This window comes from Chelonoidis abingdonii, chromosome 3 (genome assembly GCF_003597395.2).
Source record: "Chelonoidis abingdonii isolate Lonesome George chromosome 3, CheloAbing_2.0, whole genome shotgun sequence".
Classification (NCBI taxonomy): domain Eukaryota; kingdom Metazoa; phylum Chordata; order Testudines; family Testudinidae; genus Chelonoidis; species Chelonoidis abingdonii.
Genome location: NC_133771.1, coordinates 152,988,797 through 153,011,496, shown reverse-complemented (window position 1 = coordinate 153,011,496; position 22,700 = coordinate 152,988,797). Strand labels below are relative to the sequence as shown.

The 22,700-nt window shown below is 42.3% G+C and overlaps 1 protein-coding gene across 1 annotated transcript in view; it reads right to left on the bottom strand.

Annotated features, from left to right (window-relative positions):
- The window catches only part of TTC27 (tetratricopeptide repeat domain 27), a 231,511-nt gene that overhangs the window by 185,230 nt on the left and 23,581 nt on the right, over nt 1-22,700 (bottom strand). Inside the window, exons 4-5 of the mRNA XM_075064235.1 lie at nt 16,111-16,251; nt 4,635-4,737 (exon numbers count right to left, since the gene is read on the bottom strand). Coding sequence (XP_074920336.1) covers nt 4,635-4,737; nt 16,111-16,251 — 244 coding nt within the window. The remainder of the gene's footprint in view (nt 1-4,634; nt 4,738-16,110; nt 16,252-22,700) is intronic.

Sequence of the window (22,700 nt, the reverse complement as noted above, 5' to 3'; positions counted from 1 at the left end):
GGGACCCCAAGAACTCAGAGACTCTGATCTCACCACAAAGGGAAATAACCCACTTCCCTTCCCCTCTCCTCTCCGCAACCCAGCACTATTCCTCTCTGGCTACCTGAGGAGTACTGTGATGCAATCTTCTTTTACACTAACAATACCAGCAAGGGTAGTCCCTCTATTTCCCACTAAAAGGAGGAACCCAAAGCCAAATACTAAGGAAACAGAAATGATTTCTTCTTTCCCCTACCACCAATTCCTGTGCTGCCAGAGCTTCCCCTCCGTAATCTCCACAAAGATAATTCCCCTTCCTCGTTCCTTAGCCTACACCAGGGAAAAACTCCAAAACACATTCTTTAAAAAGAAAGCTTATAAAAAAGAAAGAAAAAACAAATGAACATATCTCTGCATCAATTGACCATACCCACAGGGCTATTGCTTATAAGAAAAATATGAATAAACAGTCTGATTCAAAAAGATATCCAATTTGAAACATTCCAGCAAGCTACACATATGTAAATACAACCAAAACAACATAAAAGCCTATATTGTTTTTCTACCTGTACTTACAATTTGGAAACAGAAGATTAGAAGATAGAAAGAACCTTCTCATAGCTGAGAGACAGACAAAAGACTCAGACCTCAAAAATTCCCTCCCTGACTTTGAAAAATCTAGTTTCCTGATTGGTCCTCTGGTCAGGTGTTTGGTTCCCTTTGTTAACCCTTTACAGGTGAAAGAAACATTAACCCTTAGATATCTGTTTATGACAGAAGCATCCTGAGTTCACTTGGTGCAGAAATATGCGCCTTTAGCCTCGTAACTGTGGTGCAGTGTGAAGCAGGCCACACTGTCATCCAGGCAGATTCATAGACAGCACCAATGAGCCTTCAGCCTATCAAATTCTCACTCCATGACCATCCTGCACCTACAGAGCTTTAAATTTAATTTCTTTTTCTCCACGATTCCTGATGTCAGGATATAGATTCATGAATCCTAGCAGGAGTGGTATGTGGGGTTCCCCCAAAACCAACAAGTGGCACAGATACACTGTTTATAACAATATCATTTCTGGGGAACAAAGTCCCCGTTTCCCCCTTAAAGTACAAGAGAGATCTCGGCACCCTAGCATCATGAAACTTTCCTGAGTTTTCCACAGGTTAGTAATCATGAACCTGCCTCTGTAGTACACCAAACCTTGCATAATGACGGAATAGTAAGCTTGTGGTTCACATATTCACTTGTTCCTTGTGAGAAACGATGGATACATGAGTGCTATTGATGGCCTCAATATAGTTTGGGGACCCCATCCTTTGAAAACTAGCTATTATTTCTGGATCGTTTCTTATGCCAGCCACCAGTGGGTAAACCACAGTGTTAATCACCTCACAAGCCTCGCAGTGAGCTTTCCAACTCCAATGGACATGTAGCCGTCTGGGACGGCCAACTTCCACAGGGCAATAACAACCTGCTTCTGTATCAATATGGCTTCCTTCAATCAAGTGTCCTGGTGCTGGAGGGTTGTGCAAGATTCTCACACAGCTCCATGAAGGTCTGTTTCCTCATGTGGAAGCTCTGAAGCCACTGCTGCTGCTTCCAAGCCTGTAGGATGATGCAATCCCACAACACTGTGCTAGTTCTCCTGCACCAAAAATGATGGTACACCAAAGGCAATAGTGGCATTCAGCAAATCTGTCCACTGTGCCAAAAATGAATTGTTATTACAAGCATCTGTCTTTGATTTCGGCAAAAAATGATGCTGAAATGCCATCCAGCATCTTGCCAAGCACCTACAAATAAACATTTGACCTGCAATAAAGAATAGGAACAGCTTATCCAATAGATCCATGACTACAACCCAGTTCTGCAGAAACAGAAGTAAGGGCAACATGATCCAGAACTGTTATCAGCATGTGTGTGAAGGCAAGACAGAAATGTGTTCCACATATGGGTCCAAGAAGGACTGCAACACAGTACCAACAACACACTAAAAACTGGTTCCTACAGTGTCGCCATGTGATTCCAAGAACCTTGGCATACCGTCCCTGAAATAGTAGCACTAAACTTGTGTACCCACAGCAGCAGTGTGGATGCACATGGGTACATGCATATCTAGCAGAGCAAATGTAGACTTTTGGTGTGGGTTTGGCTTGCTCAAGCCCGCATGAACACAACCCATACTGGGGTATGCACACCAGTGCAGATACAACCTTAGTGTGCCTCAATCATAGCATCCTATTTTTAGGTTTGCTCTAAAATCTTATTTTTAAGAATTTCTACGGCAACACACATGCTAACTACAGACGCTCCCCCAGGTTACGCAAGACCCAACTTACGCAAATTCGCACTTATGGAAAAAGTTCCATAAGCCAGAAATAGGATTTTCAAGTTGCAGAAATTTTTGCACAATGTATGGGTATATGTTCCCAACTTAGGCAAAATTTGAGTTACGCAAGGCTTTCCAGAACAGAACGATTGCATAAGTCGGGGGACGTCTGTACTCAAAATCGCTGTCTGACAAAATACTCCATATTACAGGTTTTGTTTTTCCTGCTACCTTGATTCTTTGAGTAAGAGTTTCAGACAAGCAAGAATACTTTATTTTTAAAGTACTTTGTACTCTCCAGCAAAGTCATCATAGAAATGTTCAGCCAAATAAATGATAAACTACAGTCTCAAGTGCAACTGAATAACTGCTGGCATATAGACTGATGTTGACACTGTCTCCCTCTCACTGATTAGTCATCTAAACAGCTCTTGTATTCAAAGCAACAATCACTGTGGAGTATTACAAACGGCTCATTTGCATTCTCTATAATAATGAAAAAGCTTTTGGAATCCCTCCACCTTCCCCTCCCTAACCTGAACAACAAACATCAGCAGCCACCTGTCTGACATTTAGTCAATTTTATACAGAGTTTTTAAGAAGCAGCAATCCATCCAAACTAGGAGTCCTGAAGATAGAAAAAGAAGTAGCAAAACCCCATTCCTTTATAACTAAGTAGCAACATTTTCATTTAATCTAGCCCACCCCACTCCCCCCTCACCAGCAAATCAGGCAAAACAACTCTCTCCAACAATTCATCACCTTCACAATTCTTCCCTTTGAAGAAGGTGGCGGGGGGGGGGGGGTGGAGTGGAGAGAGAAAGACTGGCTTTGCAGCACATGTCAAAGGTCAGATTTTATAGGATTTTTTTAAGCAACAGGTTGATTAGGTTTGATTTTTTTTTCTGAAGTGCTCAATTACGACACTGATCAGTACATCTGATTTTTACCTTAAAAATAGAATTTGCTAAAATGATTATACATTTGCTAATTAGGATATTAGGAGCTCAAATCAGAGTTGTTTATCTTGATGTCAGTTAACGTCCAAGATTTCCTCGGCCTTTATGTCAGCTAATTTAATTTCATGTGATGAAAGTAAAGGTGTCCTAGAATTCCTTTCTTCTGAAAAGTGTGATTACACAGCAAGTTTCCCAGTGTTATGGATTAAAGACACTTGGTCAATTAGACATCTAAATTATTGAAGTTAAATGGTTTATAGTCCATAAATGAAGTTTTCCCACACTCATACAACTGTGTGGAAAATTGTTTAAAGCTCTCAAACGGAGAAAGATAAACATTACAGAATTTAGTGGATGGACCCAATGGTGGAGCAGCCCAATGGCAGTGGAGATCACTCACCAATTCACAGGATAGGGCCCAATATAATTCTATGCTCAATCCTACCATTGTATTTTACAAGTTTTTGCTATTCATATGGTGATCTTGCAAGGGCATCAAACTACTATTTGGTATTCTGGGCATCACTGTCATGCCTTGATCCTACAGCTGGTTCAAACCCCAGGAAATAACCTTTCATTACAAAAAAAAAAATGTTCATCCTGTAAAATAGGGAATTTAAAATTGTCTGTAACTTTTTTGGCAAGGGTAAAATCTATACATGCCAGTGCATGTCTAAGTGGGAGAGATAAATGTCTTAAACATTGTTGAAAATGTAATTTTAGGCTTCCTAGTTACAGCAAAAAATCTTCAGCTAACAAATAAACTCAATGTCTTAAAAATCAATGGTATTTTATTTATGTTTAATTCTAAGACTATTAGTCTGCTTTCCTCAGCATCAATATTCACTTCAAAAATCAATTTTAAAATAATGACCTTTTTCTGCAACGTAACCCAGCACATCTTTGGAACTGAACACTATATTCCGAATATTTCTGGTTCAAGTCGATAAGAATTCTCACATTCTGTGAGGAGGAGCAGTAGAAAATTGCTCAGTGTCTCTTACAAAGCCGCACAAAACCAGAATTCACATTTGAAACTCAAATGAGCCTTGTTAAATAAGAGACAAGACAGGCATAATACCTGCACGTCAACTTGATACATATTAACAGTGGCATACCACTAAACACTTTTTTTCGTTTCCAAGCAGATAGAGTGTATTCAGGATTACAAAGCCTTAACCAACAGAGCATCCACCAACAAGAATGAATTGTTAAACCAATGTCAATTTAAGAAGTGCCTTTCTACTCTCTGCAGTTACAAAAGCACCTGATAGGCACAATGCTGCAAACTGTGACACATCTACAAAACTCTTCTGACAAATGATTGGTATTATATGCGAACATAATCAAATAATTTGAAACTCACCTTGTTCTATACAACTCTGGGCAAGAGCAAACAGCTCAGGTGATCGCTCCTCTAGCAATTGCTGGTGAATATTCACATATCGCAAAGTCCACCAAGGCAACGTCTAAAATGGAGAATAAGAATATTTGAAATCAATGATAAATACAACTGATTTTCTTTTATAAATAGATTTTAAAAAAATAATTTCAAAAACACAAATACAGTTGCTTTATAAAAATTCAATACCAAATCTTATCTACTTGAGATTAGATTAAGGTAGGAAGTTTCCTAAAGTGTAGATTCAAATTATATCAAGGCTGAATAAAGAGTCAAAAGAGAAAAAAATTCTTACAATATAGATGAGTGCTCAGTCACTTAACAGTTAATAATTTTTCCCTCTTGTATTCCCCTCAGATGATGGCTTCAATCAACAATCCTCCTTTCCAAACATTCTCTCCTTTCTTCTGAAAAGGCGAGTGCTAAAAGTTTGAAGTGTCTCACAGATAAGACAATTATCACTGTACCTTTATGACATATTTCTAGTTCAATACAAATGCCACACAGTTTTTTGATATAAAATGGAGAAAAGGTGTCACCCAATAAAAAGGGAGAATTCAATAGTTGTCATTTGAATTCCCTACAGCCTTGCCTCTCTTTCTCCTTGCTATTTTAAGGGTTGTAGTTTAAAATTTCAACCATTTGTCTCTTCGGACACAGCTCTGCACCAACAGGTTCAAGACTGGCAGTGAAGGTTTTTCTTCTTCTACATGTTAGAATTTAAAGCACACCTTGACAAGATATCAATTCCTTGATTCAAGGAACATGCACATCTCACCACCACATATGTAAAACGAACTGTCAGAATCAGACATATTAGGATTTCATATTAAGATCATTCTGAGCACACTCAACAAAAGACAAGCTTATTTAATATGGCTGAAAGCGCAGTTTAGTATTTATAAATAGATAACCATTAATATATCGAAGGGAGATAAAGGAATCCTCTCCTAAGGTTGTCCAGTAACAGAAAACCATGTGTACTTCTTTCTACACTGCAACGAATAAACCACATTCTAATCTTTGAAGCCTATCCTGAGAGTAATTAAATCCAGGCTCTGGCAGGCCAATGCGAGTCAGAAAATCCAATCTACATCAAACACACAGGCTAGATCTCAATCCTACAGATACAAGCCAGATGAACAACGTTGTCTTATCTACTCTACACATATTGGCTGTCGTTACACCTACACTAAAAAAGACTGAGGGATTGGCTACGCTGGAGAGTTGCAGCACTGGTGGTGGCTTTACAGTGCTGCAACTCACTCACCGTCCACACTTGCAAGGCACATACAGCGCTGCATCTCCCTGGCTACAGCACTGCATCTCCCTGGCTACAGCACTGCATGTACTCTACCTCGGCCTGGGGAATAACGACTGCAGCACTGGTGATGCAGCGCTGCTCCGCCAGTGTGGCCATCAAAAACGCTGGTATTGGCCTTCAGAGGTATTCGGAGGTATCCCAGAATACCTCCTCAGTCACTCTGCTCATCAGTTCGAACTCTACTGCCCTGGCCTCAGGTGACCCGCCCTTTAAATGCCCCGGGAATTTTAAAAATCCCCTTCCTGTTTGCTCAGCCAGGTGTGGAGTGCAATCAGTGAATCTTTCCAGGTGACCATGCCTCCACGCGTCAAACGTAGCCCCAACATGGACAATGGCGAGTTGCTGGACCTCATCAGTGTTTGGAGGGAAGCTGTGCAGTCCCAGCTGCGCTCCAGCCGTAGGAATTATGATACCTTTGGGCAGGTATCAAAGGCCATGCTGGAAAGGGGCCATGAACGGGACACGCTGCAGTGTGGGGTTAAAGTGAAAGAGCTGCAGAGTGCCTAATGCAAAGCCTGCGAGGCAAACTGCCGCTCCGGCGCTGCCCCAAAACCTGCCGTTTTTACAAAGAGCTGGACGCAATACTTGGGGTGACCCACCGCCAATCCGAGGACCACGATGGACACTTCAGAGCAGGGGTCTGGGAGAAAGGGGGAGGAGGAAACAGAGTGAGGGTACTGGGGTTGGGGGAGATACCCCGGAGTCCCTGGTGGCATGCAGCCAGGAGCTCTTCTCAAGCCAGGAAGAAGTAGCCAGTCGCAGCGGCGGTACTTGGTGGAGGACAAACAGAAGCGGGTTCCCGGTAAGCAGCTTTTATTTTCAGGATGGAAATTTTCGGGAGAGGAGGGAGGTTCTGCATGCAGCATGCATGTCTAGATGTGGAATAGCCGCATTGTGTGGTCTATCACGTCGCAGTAATTGGCCTCGGTAATCTCTTCAAGTTTCAGCCAGAGCGTGGGGCAACTGCGCCAAAGCACTTGTGCAAGTTTATTGGGAGAGCCACCATGGTCCTTGTCCCAATCAGGCTAATGTGTCCGTGCCACTGTGTCGCGAGGGGTGGGGGGACCATTGCTGCACACAGGCAAGCTGCACAGGGGCCAGGGTGGAATCCGCATTGCTGCAGAAGACCCTCCCACTCTTCCCAGGTGACCCGCAGCAACGAGATATCTTCCAGGATCAACTCCTGTGGAAAATGTTGGGAGAGTGTTCAGTGTAGGTGCCCCCTGCAGCTATTTGCTTTCCCCAACGCAGAGAAACCCCGAAGGCAGTACGGCCCTGAAGCAATCAGTCCCCCTTACTCACCATTTCGGGGCTCCGGTGAGTTATGTGCGCTCTCTTTGGTACGGGAAAATTATGCTATTGTGAAGAATGTTACTCCTTCACTGTGTGGGAATAACTGTCTGAGATATAAACAATGCTGCCTCTGTTAAGTGTTGCCTTTTTTGCCTTTCCACAAGCAACCCTGAGTTCTCAGCTGCCTCCAACAGCTCAAAGACTCCAAAACCTCTGAAAGAAGCAGCGAAAAAGCAAAGACGACCTGCTGCAAGCAGTTATGGATCACTCTGCCACAGAGAATCAAAAAGTGCAAGACTAGAGGGAAAGGGAAAGCAGGACCCACCAGAAAAACGCAGCGGCCAGGAAGAAAACCACAAAGCAGCTGATAAGCATCCTGGCGCACCAAGCGGACTCTATCCAGGCGCTCGTAGCCATGCAGGCAGAGCACTACTGCACCGGCCCCTCCCCACGTCCCAAAGCTCTTTCCCTTGTGCCCCCAATGTCAGCTCAAAACCCCCTTCCCCAGCATCCAGGTTCTTACTACCACCAGCTGCCTCCAACACCTGTACTTTCACCAACCAGCCCTGAGAACAACCCTTACCCTCTGCACTCAACCCCCATCACCATGCAGTATAGGCATCCTGAAGTGCAGCAGTCATTGCACAGCACTCCAGACAGGACATATTTCAAACCCTGTGACTGTACAGTTCCCCACCCCACCCCACCCCCTGCCCTTTTAGGTTCCCAAAATGTTGTGTGTCTGTCAAAGTTATTTTCTTTTCAGTAAATGAATTCTTGGCTTTGAAAACAGTCTTCATTATTGCAGAAAGACAAAGATATTTTAGCCCAGGAAAGAAACATGCACTGCAAATCAGCTTAGGAAAAACAGATTCCTACTAACATTGTAACCACTGCACTTCTCTCCCATGCAAGGCACCAAACATTACTGTTGGTTTTCAGCCTCAAATTCCTCCCTCAAGGCATCCCTAATCCTTGAAGCCCTGTGCTGGGCCTCTCTAGTACCCCTGCTCTCTGGCCGTGCAAATTCAGCCTCCAGGCGTTGAACCTCAGAGGTCCATGCCTGACTGAATCTTTCACCCTTCCCTTCACAAATATTATGGAGGGTACAACACGCGGATATAATCGCGAGGATGCTGCTTTCCCCCAAGTCTAGCTTCCCATACAGAGATCACCAGCGCCCCTTTAAACGGTTAAAAGCACACTCCACAGTCATTCGGCACCGGCTCAGCCTATAGTTGAACCGGTCCTTGCTCCTGTCAAGTTTCCCAGTATATGGTTTCAGGAGCCAAGGCATTAACAGGTAAGCAGGATCTCCAAGGATCACAATGGGCATTTCAACGTCCCCTACTGTGATCTTGCGGTCTGGGAAAAAATGTCCCTGCCTGCAGCTCCCTGAACAGGCCAGTGTTCGAAAGATGCGTGCATCATGCACCTTTCCAGGCCAGCCTGTGTTAATGCCAATGAAATTCCCCCCGTGATCCACAAGCACCTGGAGAACCATAGAGAAATACCCCTTCCGATTAACGTACTCGGATGCTAGGTGGGGTGGTGCCAGAATAGGAATATGCATCCCATCTATCGCTCCTCCACAGTTAGGGAAACCCATTTGTGCAAAGCCATCCACAATGTCCTGCACATTCCCTAGAGTCACGGTTCTTCTTAGCACGATGCGATTAATGGCCCTGCAAACTTGCAGCAACACGATTCCAACGGTCAAGTTTCCCACTCCAAACTGGTTCCCGACCGATCGGTAGCTGTCTGGAGTTGCCAGCTTCCTGACTGCAATAGCCACCTGCTTCTCCACTGTCAGGGCAGCTCTCAATCTCATGTCCTTGCGCCGCAGGGTGGGGGCAACTTCAGCACACAGTCCCATGGAAGTGGCTTTTCTCATCCGAAAGTTCTGCAGCCACTGCTCGTCATCTCAGACTTCCATTACGATGTGATTCCACCACTCAGTGCTTGTTTCCCGAGCCCAAAAGGGGCTTTCCATGGTGCTGACCATTTCTGTGAATGCCAGAAGCAATTTAGTGTCATACGCGTCAGGTGACTTGCTATCATTGTCAGACTCCTCATCACTTTGTATCCTAAGGAATAGCTCAACTGCCAAACATGATTTGCTGGCGAGACTCGTCAGCATACTCCTCAGCAGTTCGGGTTCCATTTCCCACAGAAATCGCGCTGCACAGAAACCGTTGAAAGAATCAAGATGGCACCAAACGTGGACAGAAAAACAGGGATTGCTGGGATATGAAGTGATGCATCACGGGGCGTTGGGACAGGAAGCAGAATGACCCGCACCTTCCGCCCCCCTCCTACAAAGCCAAAATGGCGCCAAAATGGGACGAGGTGCTCTGTGGGATAGCTGCCTATAATGCACCACTCCCAACACCACTGCAAATGCTGCAAATGTGGCCACACTGCAGCGCTGGTAGCTGTCAGTGTGGCCACACTCTAGCGCTTTCTCTACATAGCTGTACGAAGACAGCTTTAACTCCCAGCGCTGCACACCTGCAAGTGTAGCCAAACTAAGACTTCAATACATTCCTATGAAGGAAAGATGAGAGATGCATGCGAGACATTTTCACATGCCTATCATAACATATCCAGAGCACTAAATGCAACAACAACAATTATGTGGGTGAAACCAGAAAAGTCACGAGCTCTTGAATGAACTCTCACAGGAAAATAAGAAAAACAAACAAACAAAAAAAACCCACACCACCTGTGGGTGAACACTTTTCCCAAAGTGATCACTCTAGATCTGACCTATCATTTCCTCATCCTCAGAGGAAACCTACGCAACACTTTCAAAAGACAAGCACGGGAATTTAAATTTATAAATCATGGTCTTAATAAAGACACTGGATTTAGGGCTTATTACAACAATAATCCGTAACTCATTTTTTGTTTTGGGGTTGGGGGGAGGTGTTAATCAGCCACATCACCTTGAATTGGTCCCCTAGAATGTGTGCTAACTACTTATGCTAAACTATTTGTCTGATCTTGTAGTTAACTGTGACACCCTATGCACCTTTCCCAGACCTGAGGAAGAGCTCCGAGTAGCTGGAAAGCTTCTCTTTCCCACCAACAGAAGTTGGTCCAATAAAAGGTATCACCTCACTCACCTCATCTCTCTAATATCCTGGGACCAACACAGCTACAACACTGCATTTTCACTTGTAGTCAATAACATGAGATACTTGTAAAACTGCTTTAATACTTTGTCCACATTTTATATATAAAACAAACATTCTTGTTACCTAAACTCCACATTTTTCTCTGCAAATTACAGTGCAGTTTTATCACAAGTCGTATTTGGTGTTTCTCTTAGAACCTCGGGTCGTGGAATCAGGCATTTACATGAGAATCTCACCTTTTGCTTTTTAAAAAAAGATTTCTTGCCTTAGCTTGAAAATGTGAAGTGAGTGCACACTAAGAAGCCAGAAGGTAAATACAAAGAACCCAAAATGTATTATTTTTGAAAATATTATTTTTAACTCAAACAAGCAATTTTTTTATTTTTATTTTTATTGGGGGGGGGGGCGGGAGCGGTGCAGGCTGACCATGATGTTTAAATGCTTGAGGTTAGTAAGGATAAGCTAACTTTAATTTTAATTCTTTGCTTTCAAGTTTCCAGAACATGAAGAGATGATGGGTTTTTTTTTGTGTCAAGCAGCTTTGCATTTTTACTGTGCACAGATAACTTTGACACAGCCTATTTTTAAAACTTCAGACCAGTTTATGAAGTTTATCCTCAATAATAAGGCCTATTATCTTTGACATATTCAGAGAAATTCAGTTTAAAATTAAATGTGTTTGAAATAAATTTCAAGTTAACAAAGAATGTGCATCACCCAGGAGAAAAAGCAAGGCCAGCTCGTGTATATTTTGAACTCTGCACATCAAAAAGTTTATTTCAATGTATGAGCATATAAACATGTGAACATTAAAAACTTGGAACATTTATATTTCACATTGCATACTGAATTACATCGTGAGTTGTGTGATTAAACACACTTGTTAATATTTTTATAAAATCAATACAAAGAAATATTAAAGCAATCTTGAATTTGAGACAGACAAAATGTACTACAGTAGAACCTCAGAGTTACGAATACCTCGGAAATGCTTGTTTGCAACTCTGAACAAAATCTTATGATTGTTCTTTGCAAAGTTTACAACTGAACACTGACTTAATACAGCGTTGAAACTTTACTATGCAGAAGAAAAATGCTTCTTTCCCTTTACTTTTTCAATAGTTTACATTTAATGCAGTACTATACTGTACTTGCTTTTTTTGGGGTCTCTGCTGCTGTCTGATTGCGTACTTCTGGTTCCAAACGTGTGTTGTCGACTGGTCAGTTCTTAACTCTGGTGTTCACAACTCTGAGGTTCTACTGTACGTATATATGGAAGCAGTTACAGTTGCTGTAGGAGTCATAACTGAATTTTCTTCTTTTCAACTACAATGATATATTAATGCAGCTTTTTGCACTATGAAAAATGGAGTAGCTTTTAAAGAAATAATTTCATTTACTTAGAGTCATCAGGCACAATCTACAACAATTGGGTAGATTTTAATATCTTCAGTATATCATCTAAAACAAGCCCACAAAATATAAAGGTAAGTGTCTGGTTTGCTCTGTAAATCTACATATGAAATTCACTGCAAAAGTATCTGATTTGTAGTCAAAAATATTATTCTCTGATTCTGTGCAATATTGACAAACTCGAGGATTCAAAAAAATCATGAAAATTGGGTCTTTGTTTCTTTACCGTTCAGCTCCTCTAAAGTCTTATTTATTATCTGAAATCAAAATTTGACACCACAGTTTTCCTCTGTGGAAGGTAGGAGGACAGTGAAAATTTATGGATGAATTCCAGAGAACAATAATCAGCATCTGGACTGGTAGTGTGAAGTAAAGCTTTTTGTGTCTATGTGTCTGGTTTAAGTTTTCCCCAAAACTGTGCTCACCACAATCTTCATGTGGGGAGAGAGAAGAGAGGGCTGTGCCTAGCCAGCTGGAAGAAAAGGTGTGTTGCCTCTTTAAGGGCTCCCTTTTAACAGGTGGGGAGAAGGAGGAAGTTTATATGGATGGGAAGCAAGGGCACAAAGAAGTTGGAGCCAGATCAGGACGATGTCACTGCATTGCCCCTTCCTGTTGACCATAGGAGTAAGTGTCAATTTCAGCTGACACAAAATATCAATTGGTAATAATCAGTGCACCTACAGGGACTGGGTGTCCGCAGCCCTGTGGCTGTGCAGGGAGCCCTCTGCAGCCCTGCTGTCACAGCAGAGACTGAGCAGGTCCTGACAGCAGACCTGCAGAGGACTCCCTGTGTGTCTCAGGCCTGTGATACCCAATCTGCGCAGGCACAAGGTGTGTGGGGAGCCTGTGGACCTGGCAGGGCAGAGCAGAGATCCCCAGCCAGAACTGGAAGGAGGGTGACAAGCCCTTGGCTCCAGGGAAGGACACTCTCCTGCTGAACAGTTCCTGGCCAAGGATGGCGCTCACACACACCTGACTGGTGAGTGGGGCCCGTGACACTGAATCCCTGCAGACACAAGGTGCGAGGAAGATGGGAGTCCTGGCCGAGCAGAGACCCCCAGGCAGAACTGCAATGATCTGTCATCATCATCCTTGGCCGTGGAGGAGGCAACCCCTCTGTTGAATGGCTCCTTTTCCAGTAAGAGCCATTCAGCAATGGAGTGGCTTCCTCCTCGGCCAGAAGCTTGTCCTCCTCCTCAGGGCCCTAGCTGGGAGGGTGTACGGGGGGGGTGGAAGTGTTGTCTTCTCTGCCAGGACCCCAGCGTTCCTCTCACCTTGTGCCTGCAAGGATTTAGTGTCAAGGGCCACAATGCACTGCAGGAAGCCCCTGCACCCCACTGTCAAAACTACCCCCCAACTGAAAAAAATAAAAATAAATACTTACAAATAGATTTTTTAATGGATAAAAATTGTTAAATTTAAAGAAAAAATAAAATAAACATTTAAATAAAACAAACAATAAAGATCTGCCACGCCTATATGTATGTTACATATATTGCAGAATACTGAGGTCAGAAGCTAGCACCCCTAATACAAGCAGAATTAAGGTTGACGACTGTGGTGTACAACAGGTGCAATAGTGGTAAGGTGTGTCTGTGGGTGGAGGAGTAGAGGGTACATATTGATTGCGTCTTAGCTTTTCATTTCATTGTGTTTGTGATTTGGAGTTAGGTATGTATATTGTGTGCATAGTATCTTTTTTTAAATAAAACTGAGGGATTTTTATACAAATGAACACATACATGCAAATTCAATTATGGTTTACCATTGTGTGTGGCAGGAAGCAGTTCCCTCTCTGAGCTATCCAACTCTCACTGATTTCAGCAGAGGCCTTTCCACTGACTTTAATGGAATCTGGATGAGGCTTTAGGAGCTTTTTGGAAGCTACAGAAAGGAAGCATGAATGGCTTTCTTTATAATAAAGAATAGCTGACAAAGATGAAGTATTTGCTTTTGAAACCTAACTGAGACAAACAAAATTGTAATACAAGGGATGGACAAGGTTCTATGGCTGTCTCAGACCATAGCTCAAAGGAGAATTATAACTGATTAAAGTTGTGCACGTACAAGCAGTACAAAAATCTACCCCAATTTAACTTACCCCACTCCGCTTGCACCGGGAGAATGTGCATGCCAGAGTTCACAAGTAGTGTATTTTTGCAAATAAGATAACAGTAAGGTTACTATCCATAAATATACTATGAATCTCTATACAGAATGGCACTAAGCCCTTAATGTTTACCAGATTTGTTAATTCTGGTTATTTCAGAGAGAGAGAGAGAGAGAGAGAGAGTATGTGTGTGTGCGCGCGCCAAGTGTTAAAATATGCTATTGTCTATAAATGCCAAGAAAGTATTTATATATACACACTTCTGTTCTACAGGTAAGTGTACATCAACCTAAAAAGACTACACACACAGCATCTAGGGAACAAATCTAAACTAATTTCCATGCAGTTGATTATAATCTGCCTTGAGAAGAGCTATCAAAATGTATAAAACACTGTCTATTTTAAACTGCAATGAAATATGACTTATGATATCAAGCTGAACAAAGCAATGGCTCACAAACAGGGGACCTTGTAAAAGAGGTCAAATCCTTCCCCTCCTTCCCCGCAATCACTTTGTTTAGAAACCCAAAGGCAATTTAAACATGACTGTGTTAGGAAATGAATACTATTCTATTCACAACCCTGTAGCTGAGGATATATCTGGGGTTTATAAGCTCAGTGATAAAAATTTCCTCTGGCCTACAGTTTGCCACACAGAGGTCTCAGAGTCGAAAAGAACATTTTTGTAAAAATTTCAGATAAGTCAGTTGAGCTGTGCATGGCACTTATTTTATTAAGTTTAATTTTGGGGGGATGGTTTCAGGATTTTCTTTTGAATTATTTTAAAATTTGACAAGTATTTAGTCTTTCATGTAGAATAGTATTTGTGAAAAACGGGGCTATATTAATGTTTTAAAAGGTAGATTTCTCAGAATTTTATCCAATTCTAAGCTCATTTACATGATTACAGAACTGAACTATTGAGAGTTTTTTGTTGGATTTAAACTTACATGAGAAAGAATGGCTAGGTCACATTAGGAAACGCAGAAAATGGTTTTCAGCAGCTGCTGCTCCTGAACTAGCATTAAAACTTGGTTTTATTGCTTTTAATAGTGTAAACAAGTCTTTGGACAGGAGGAGGTCCCTCACTGTGCCCGTTTGTACACCAGGTACATTTTCTCCCCTTCTGGCTGACCTAATTGCTGGAGCTGAACAGCATTCATCCAGAGTGAGAGAGGAAAAACAAGAGAGAGCCTGGCTTCCAGAAGTTCAAAACAACCAGGAACATCTCTCACACTGTTTAACTCAGGCCCCTATGAAGATGCAGCTGGAAGTAGGGGTTGCCTGCCCAAGCACCAAGATGGACCAAGGAAGCCTTCTGACCTCAAGCCAGGGCCTGCTCAACTGCAATGTATTGGAGGGAAGTCACTGCTGCTAAGGGCCTCCTCGGCTCCAGAATCGCCCTCTGCCAATCAGACTGCTTTTAAGCTAAAGCAAAGAAGGAAAATAGTCAGAAAACTTTTTTTAAGGAGGAACTCAGGGAAACCTCTCTGTCTTTCATGTTAAATCAGAAAGGGGAGCAGATAGGGATATGGTCCCCATAGTTGTTTTTAGTACTCCTAATGTGCTGGCAGGGTGAGGATCTAGCTGAAAATTCAAAAAACTCAAGGAGAGGAATTTCTTATCATCCTTTCTAGAATGGGAACAGCCAGAGAATGTGCTACACTGGCTTACAAAGATTAGCAGTTTTTAAATAACTTTATAGTATGTAAAAGTTTGAGAAACAAAGGTTACAGTACGTTAGAACTGTACATACTACTGTACATTTACACTCATGTTATTCTAATTACAGATGTAAGAAAAACAGCAAATTCTAACGCTGAAATTATCTTCATGAAAAAGAGCTGCCTTCATCCCCCACAAGGGAAAAAGCCCCAGTAATCATTTCTCTAGCTTAGCTATTAGAAATTCCATGTACATAACTTATCTTTTAGAAAAGATAACCCTTGATTTTAATTCCCTCACTATTGTAGTCACTGCTTTGTTTTGTAGAACTGTTCTTTTAGAGTAAGTCGTCTCTGAAAGCAGAACAGGCCATAAAAAAGAGCGAAGACAAGTGAAATGGAAGAGAAAGACAATAGACAGAATGAGACACTGGAAGAAAAATGAGAACCAATCCATGGCTGGCAACCACAATAACTATTTCCACATATTTCATACCTGAATAGCAGGAAGTTTATGTCTCGAATGCACAAGAATCACTCTGGCTAACATCAACAAGATAGGAAGAGAAGTCAGATTATAGACTGATTCACCATCCAGAACCAGCGTACTCAGAACAGCTGTACACAATGCTTTGGGCTGAAAAAAGAAAGAACAAATAATAATATCAGCACCAGACAATATTAAACCACTTAAATAGAAAATAATGTATTACAAGGCTTTAAAACAATTACCCAACACGTCATTGTGATGCTCTGTACCTCGGGGGAACACCTTACACTCCCATGTTCATTTTTATAAAATAACTGTGTGGTATCCAATACAAACTTTGCCATGTTAGATGTCTTCGGAAGGCTCATAATGCACTGAGCATGGTTGTTATAGTGATGTTGTAGTAATTATTAATGTAATGTTATAGTAAGGTTATAGGTCATAATTTCACGTATATAGTTATGAGGCTGAAAATGTATCCTCATGGCTTAAGCCTTAAAGCAAGCCCATGCAAAAACTCTCCAAGAACAGAGAGACAGTTCACACCTTGTCAGGGCATGGATGGGACAAACCCAGCCCAGCCTCACAGGAACAATGGTCATTGGTTTAGGCAGCAACAAAAGAATCTGTTAGACCCTCGACAGAGTCACCCCTTCCTTTGGGCAGTTTGGAATTGCAATGAGGTAATGTTCACCTGACTCTGAAAGAGGCGGGTAGGGAGGGCAAAGCCAAGAGGAAAGAAAGGACATGATAAAAGGGAGAGACATTTTGCCACTCTCTCTCTCTCTCTTCCACTTACATCTACAAACACCACCACCAAGCAACTGAAACACTGATCAAAGGGGAAAGCCTGACTGAAAAGTAACCAGCCAGCCTGTGGTGAGAAGCATTTAAGTTTTTAAAGACACTGAAAGTGTTAAGATCAGCTTAGAATGCGTTTTGCTTTTATTTCATTTGACCAAATCTGACTCGTTATGCTTTGACTTATAATCACTTAAAATCTGCCTTTATAGTTAATAAATCAGTTTGTTTCTTCTACCTAAAGCAGCGTATTTGGTTTAAAGTGCGTCAGACTCTCCTTGGGATAACAAGCCTGGCACATATCAATTTCTTTGTTAAATTGACAAACTTATATAAGCTTGCAGCATCCAGCAGGTATAACTGGACACTGCAAGACAGAGGTTCCTAGGGTTGTGTCTGGGACCAGAGCTAGCACTATTCGGTTATTGGCTAGCATCGTTCGGTTGCAAATAGCTGAGAGCAGCTTACATGCCAGAGGCTGTGTGTGAACAGCCCAGGAACGTGGGTTCTCACAGCAAAGCAGGGTAAGGCTGGCTCCCAGAGTCAAGGATTGGAGTGGCCTAGCAGATCACTGGTCCAGACAACACCAGAGGGGAATATCACACTGACCAGAGGATAAAGTCTCCTCACCAGGCTGAACGTACACTGGTACTCTCAAGCCACAACCCCACCCCAAGGCCTGCCCCTTCTTGCTTCATCTCCTGCTGATTGGGTATCCTTGCTAGATTGGACTTAAAGATTCCAGTTCCCTGATGGGTAAAATCTGCATCTCCAGTTAACAGCACATAAATCCCATGTCAATTAACGATGCTGCCCACCAAACAAAATAACCAAAACTGCCTCCAATAATTTAATTAAGTCACGTTATAGCCACCCAAATAAGTCAATTTAGTGTATCCTTCCATTGTCCAAATAACTTAATGCTGGGTGTTTCTCTAATAGTTAGTGCATGCTATCTCCTCCCTCTCCCAGCACAGAGTCCTCTGATGGGGATAGTGTCAGCGCAGTCCCCCATGGATATGCAGAACCCCCTGCTTGGGAAATTATGTTCCATGGCTCCCGCTGCCCTCCAGAACATCTCCTCTGCTTAATGGGCTATGGGTGCCGTCCCCCACAATGCATCCTGCTCTTAACCCAGAGTCCATGTATCCCTCTAACGGTAATGACAGCCTTCTCCCTTTACAAAGGCAGCTGGAGATATCTGTCTTCATGTCACTCCATCAGTTTACTCTTGCTTTATGTTTGGAAGCTTTCTTTAGCAAACAAAAGTTATGTACTTTTTTCCCCCCAAAAGTAATAGCTTTGCCTTCAACCTCTGGAGAATCTCTCATCTGAGAAAGATTCTTAGCCATCTTGGATGAGTGGGCATTATTCAAGCGTTGATGTAATATTAGCTGAGCAATATATATAGCTGTTTAAATATTAATTTGTTCCCAAATGAAGTAAAGTTATCTGCATCTAAACAATATTCAAACACCTTGACTGTCAATTTACACTCAAGAAAAAACTTGCTAAGAGAAGTTGTTCACTTTTTAGTGGAGTCAAATCCTTGCCATAATGAAGCTAGCTTTTTTCCCTCCCTGATTTTTCTGGATAGTGCTGTAATTCATTTATATATATTTAGATAATTCAGCCTTGTATCCTGCAGCCAATGCTGCAGGTTATCAAACTGTTTGATACCGAGAGAAATTTTTACATGACATCAGCATAGTGGTTTCAATTCATTCATGAAAATGAAGCCTATGATGATCTGATGAACCACTTGTGAGTAAGACACTAAAGGAAATAAGTTGTTTAAGACCTGTACCAAAAACCTAATACCAGGCCCACTCAGAGGAAGAATTTTACCAAAGTCCGTAACTGATCTCATTTTATGAAAAAGATAATATGCTAAAGCAGAGGTCCCCAAACTTTGGGGCATACCCCCGCAGGGGGGCGCAGAGGATCATTCGGGGGCATGGCTGGGGCCCCATGACAACCCACCATGGAGGCTGGGGAGGGAGCGCCACCCAGCTCTGCTCCTAGCCTTGTCTGCCAGCCCCATGTCCGGGGCTCTGGCTCCTGGTGCCACTCCCGCCCCCCAGCTGTGGCCCCATCCTTGGAACATTTACCTCTGTCTACGCTCCCCTCCCCCTGGACCCTTGACCCTGCTCCTGGCCCCAGCTGGGGGGGCAAAGACAGCAATAAGGGGGGGCACAACTCTGAAAAGTTTGGGGACCATTGTGCTAAAGAGTAGCACTGGGGATTCATTTGGAAACTAATTTATGCATACACCCACAAATTCAGTGCTGATTTTAAACTTTCTTTTTTAAATTTTTCCTATGCTTAAAGATACAATAAAATAAAGTACTAAGAAGCACACAGCATACCCACCTTCTATCAGCAAACCAGACATCTATTTTGGTAAAGACAAGCTCTCTGACCCTTGATATGTCGCAGCAATCTACAGTAAAATTATTTGCTGCAGCAATCCATTAGTCACAAGTTCACATTTGAAAGCCACTAGCAGGATAAAAGACGCATCTGCCCAGTTAAAGCAGTGTCACAAGGACAACCAAGAGGGGTAGAGATAGGTGGTAATGCTGTCCGACTTAGAATTGGGTCTAGGACTTCCAGAAAGCCATAGCAATTTTTCTTTTTAAGTTGCTCTCAAAATGTCATGCCCTCCTCCATGCAACCACCACCACATGGAGAGTCCATTTTTTCATGTCCAGAAACCTAAGCCAACAGCTGATCCTCTAAACCTGCTTTCCAGACTGCATTTAGGAATAAAACCCAAAGCAACAGAAGTTACTGCTACAAGATATCAATGAGGACGAGAGCTTAGTAAGATACAAAAAAAGGTTAGACATTTACAATACTGCCAACTCTGATTAATGTGCATAAGCCTTGTCAAGTAGTGTCAGGCTAAGTACTGTTACTTTCGGAAGCTGTAAGAAGAGAGTAGAGAAAAATCCTGCAAGCATAAGCAAAATCTATCGAGGAAGCTTTACAGACTAAAAAGGAAACTCTGTCAAGGTAAATACAGACTTGTCGTTACTATGCTCTGCAACCTAATACCTCTAAGCTGATTCAAGCATTTTTAAGTCTAGCAAATTAACCACTATTAGCCGCATAGAGAAGAGATGAGCTGAGCACTGGTGCACAGTTCATAAGTTCAAAATAACCACAAATGCCACCCTGGAATATTTGGCCACCTTGATTGGTTGACTTGTTTTGAAGCACGGCCAGCAAATACTGTATAAATAAGATGCAGAGGCGCACGTGCGCGCATGTGTGTGTGTGTGTGTGTGTGTTGACCTAAAATAAATCGCTCTTTGTCAGGCTCACACACACCCCCTGAACCAAAGCGACTTGTGCTTCACTTACTATTTGTGCCTGGCCAGCACAGGAAATGGTCAACTGAAAGGTTAACATATCTTTGGACAAACGCAGGAGGAGATATGAACTAAAACAGTCTGGTGATGCTCGAGCTGGTTAATCTTAAGTCTGTATTAATACTATAGATTTAATCAATATATAGTAACTGTATATGTTTTGTGCCTTGCTGGAAGTAGATACAGTGCTGGTGAAGTTAGAAGTTTATAAATCATAGTAGCTTTGCAAGCTGCTGTGCCTGCCTTCAGTTCCTTCAGGGAGGAACTCGTTGAGAATTTGAAAGTAGAAGGCAGCTTGGGTGAAAGTGATCATGAAATCATAGAGTTTGCAATTCTAAGGAAGGGCAGAAGGGAGTACAGCAAAATAGAGACAATGGATTTCAGGAAGGCGGATTTTGGCAAGCTCAGAGAGCTGATAGGTAAGGTCCCACGGGAATCAAGACTGAGGGGAAAAACAACTGAGCCACGAGATCTTGCATGACCTACAAAATAAAAAGGAGTCATATAAAAAATGGAAACTAGGTCAGATTACAAAGGATGAATATAGGCAAACAACACAGGAATGCAGGGGCAAGATTAGAAAGGCAAAGGCACAAAATGAGCTCAAACTAGCTATGGAATAAAGGGAAACAAGAAGACTTTTTATCAATACATTAGAAGCAAGAGGAAGACCAAGGACAGGGTAGGCCCACTGCTCAGTGAGGAGGGAGAAACAGTAACAGGAAACTTGGAAATGGCAGAGATGCTTAATGACTTCTTTGTTTCGGTCTTCACTGAGAAGTCTGAAGGAATGTCTAACATAGTGAATGCTTATGGGAAGGGGTAGGTTAGAAGATAAAAAAAAAAGAGCAAGTTAAAAATCACTTAGAAAAGTTAGATGCCTGCAAGTCACCAGGGCCTGATGAAATGCATCCTAGAATACTCAAGGAGTTAATAGAGGAGGTATCTGAGCCTCTAGCTATTATCTTTGGAAAGTCATGGAGAGACGGGAGAGATTCCAGAAGACTGGAAAAGGGCAAATATAGTGCCCATCTATAAAAAGGGAAATAAAAACAACCCAGGAAACTACAGACCAGTTTAGTTTAACTTCTGTGCCAGGGAAGATAATGGAGCAAGTAATTAAAGAAAATCATCTGCAAACACTTGGAAGGTGGTAAGGTGATAGGGAATAGCCAGCATGGATTTGTAAAGAACAAATCATGTCAAACCAATCTGATAGCTTTCTTTGATAGGATAACGAGTCTTGTGGATAAGGGAGAAGCGGTGGATGTGGTATACCTAGACTTTAGTAAGGCATTTGATACGGTCTCGCATGATATCCTTATCGATAAACTAGGCAAATACAATTTAGATGGGGCTACTATAAGGTGGGTGCATAACTGGCTGGATAACCGTACTCAGAGAGTAGTTATTAATGGCTCCCAATCCTGCTGGAAAGGTATAACAAGTGGGGTTCCGCAGGGGTCTGTTTTGGGACCGGCTCTGTTCAATATCTTCATCAACGACTTAGATGTTGGCATAGAAAGTACGCTTATTAAGTTTGCGGACGATACCAAACTGGGAGGGATTGCAACTGCTTTGGAGGACAGGGTCAAAATTCAAAATGATCTGGACAAATTGGAGAAATGGTCTGAGGTAAACCGGATGAAGTTCAATAAAGACAAATGCAAAGTGCTCCACTTAGGAAGGAACAATCAGTTTCACACATACAGAATGGGAAGAGACTGTCTAGGAAGGAGTATGGCAGAAAGAGATCTAGGGGTCATAGTGGACCACAAGCTAAATATGAGTCAACAGTGTGATACTGGAATAAATTGCCTAGGGAGGTTGTGGAATCTCCATCTCTGGAGATATTTAAGAGTAGGTTAGATAAATGTCTATCAGAGATGGTTTAGACAGTATTTGGTCCTGCCATGAGGGCAGGGGACTGGACTCGATGACCTCTCAAGGTCCCTTCCAGTCCTTGAGTCTATAAGTTACCATCAAGTTATCAAAGAAGTCAATAAAAGTTTATAAAATTGATTAAAGTTATAAATAGGTTAAGGTTACTAAAATATAGTTGATCGATGTATTAGTATTGCATATGAACTTGTGTTGGTTGGGGATGGTTACAGTACACAGACATTAGGCACAAAGTCATCAGACACATTCTGTCTGTGTTGCCTTTATAGTCATAAGTCATTAAAAACCTTTCTTGAGGAATAATTAGTTGTTAGTTTCTCTTTTGTGGACACTACTCAACCTCATTACATCTGTGTTGCGTGGTAGGAAATAGCGATCACTTAGAGCCCACTACGGCCCTCACAGGAGCCCCCCTAGGTCTCTGATGTATGCCTCCTCCTTCCATTAATCTCCACACCAACATCAAGCATTCAAAAGTCATGACTCAAGTGTCCCTCACCCGCCCCCCATCTTAAG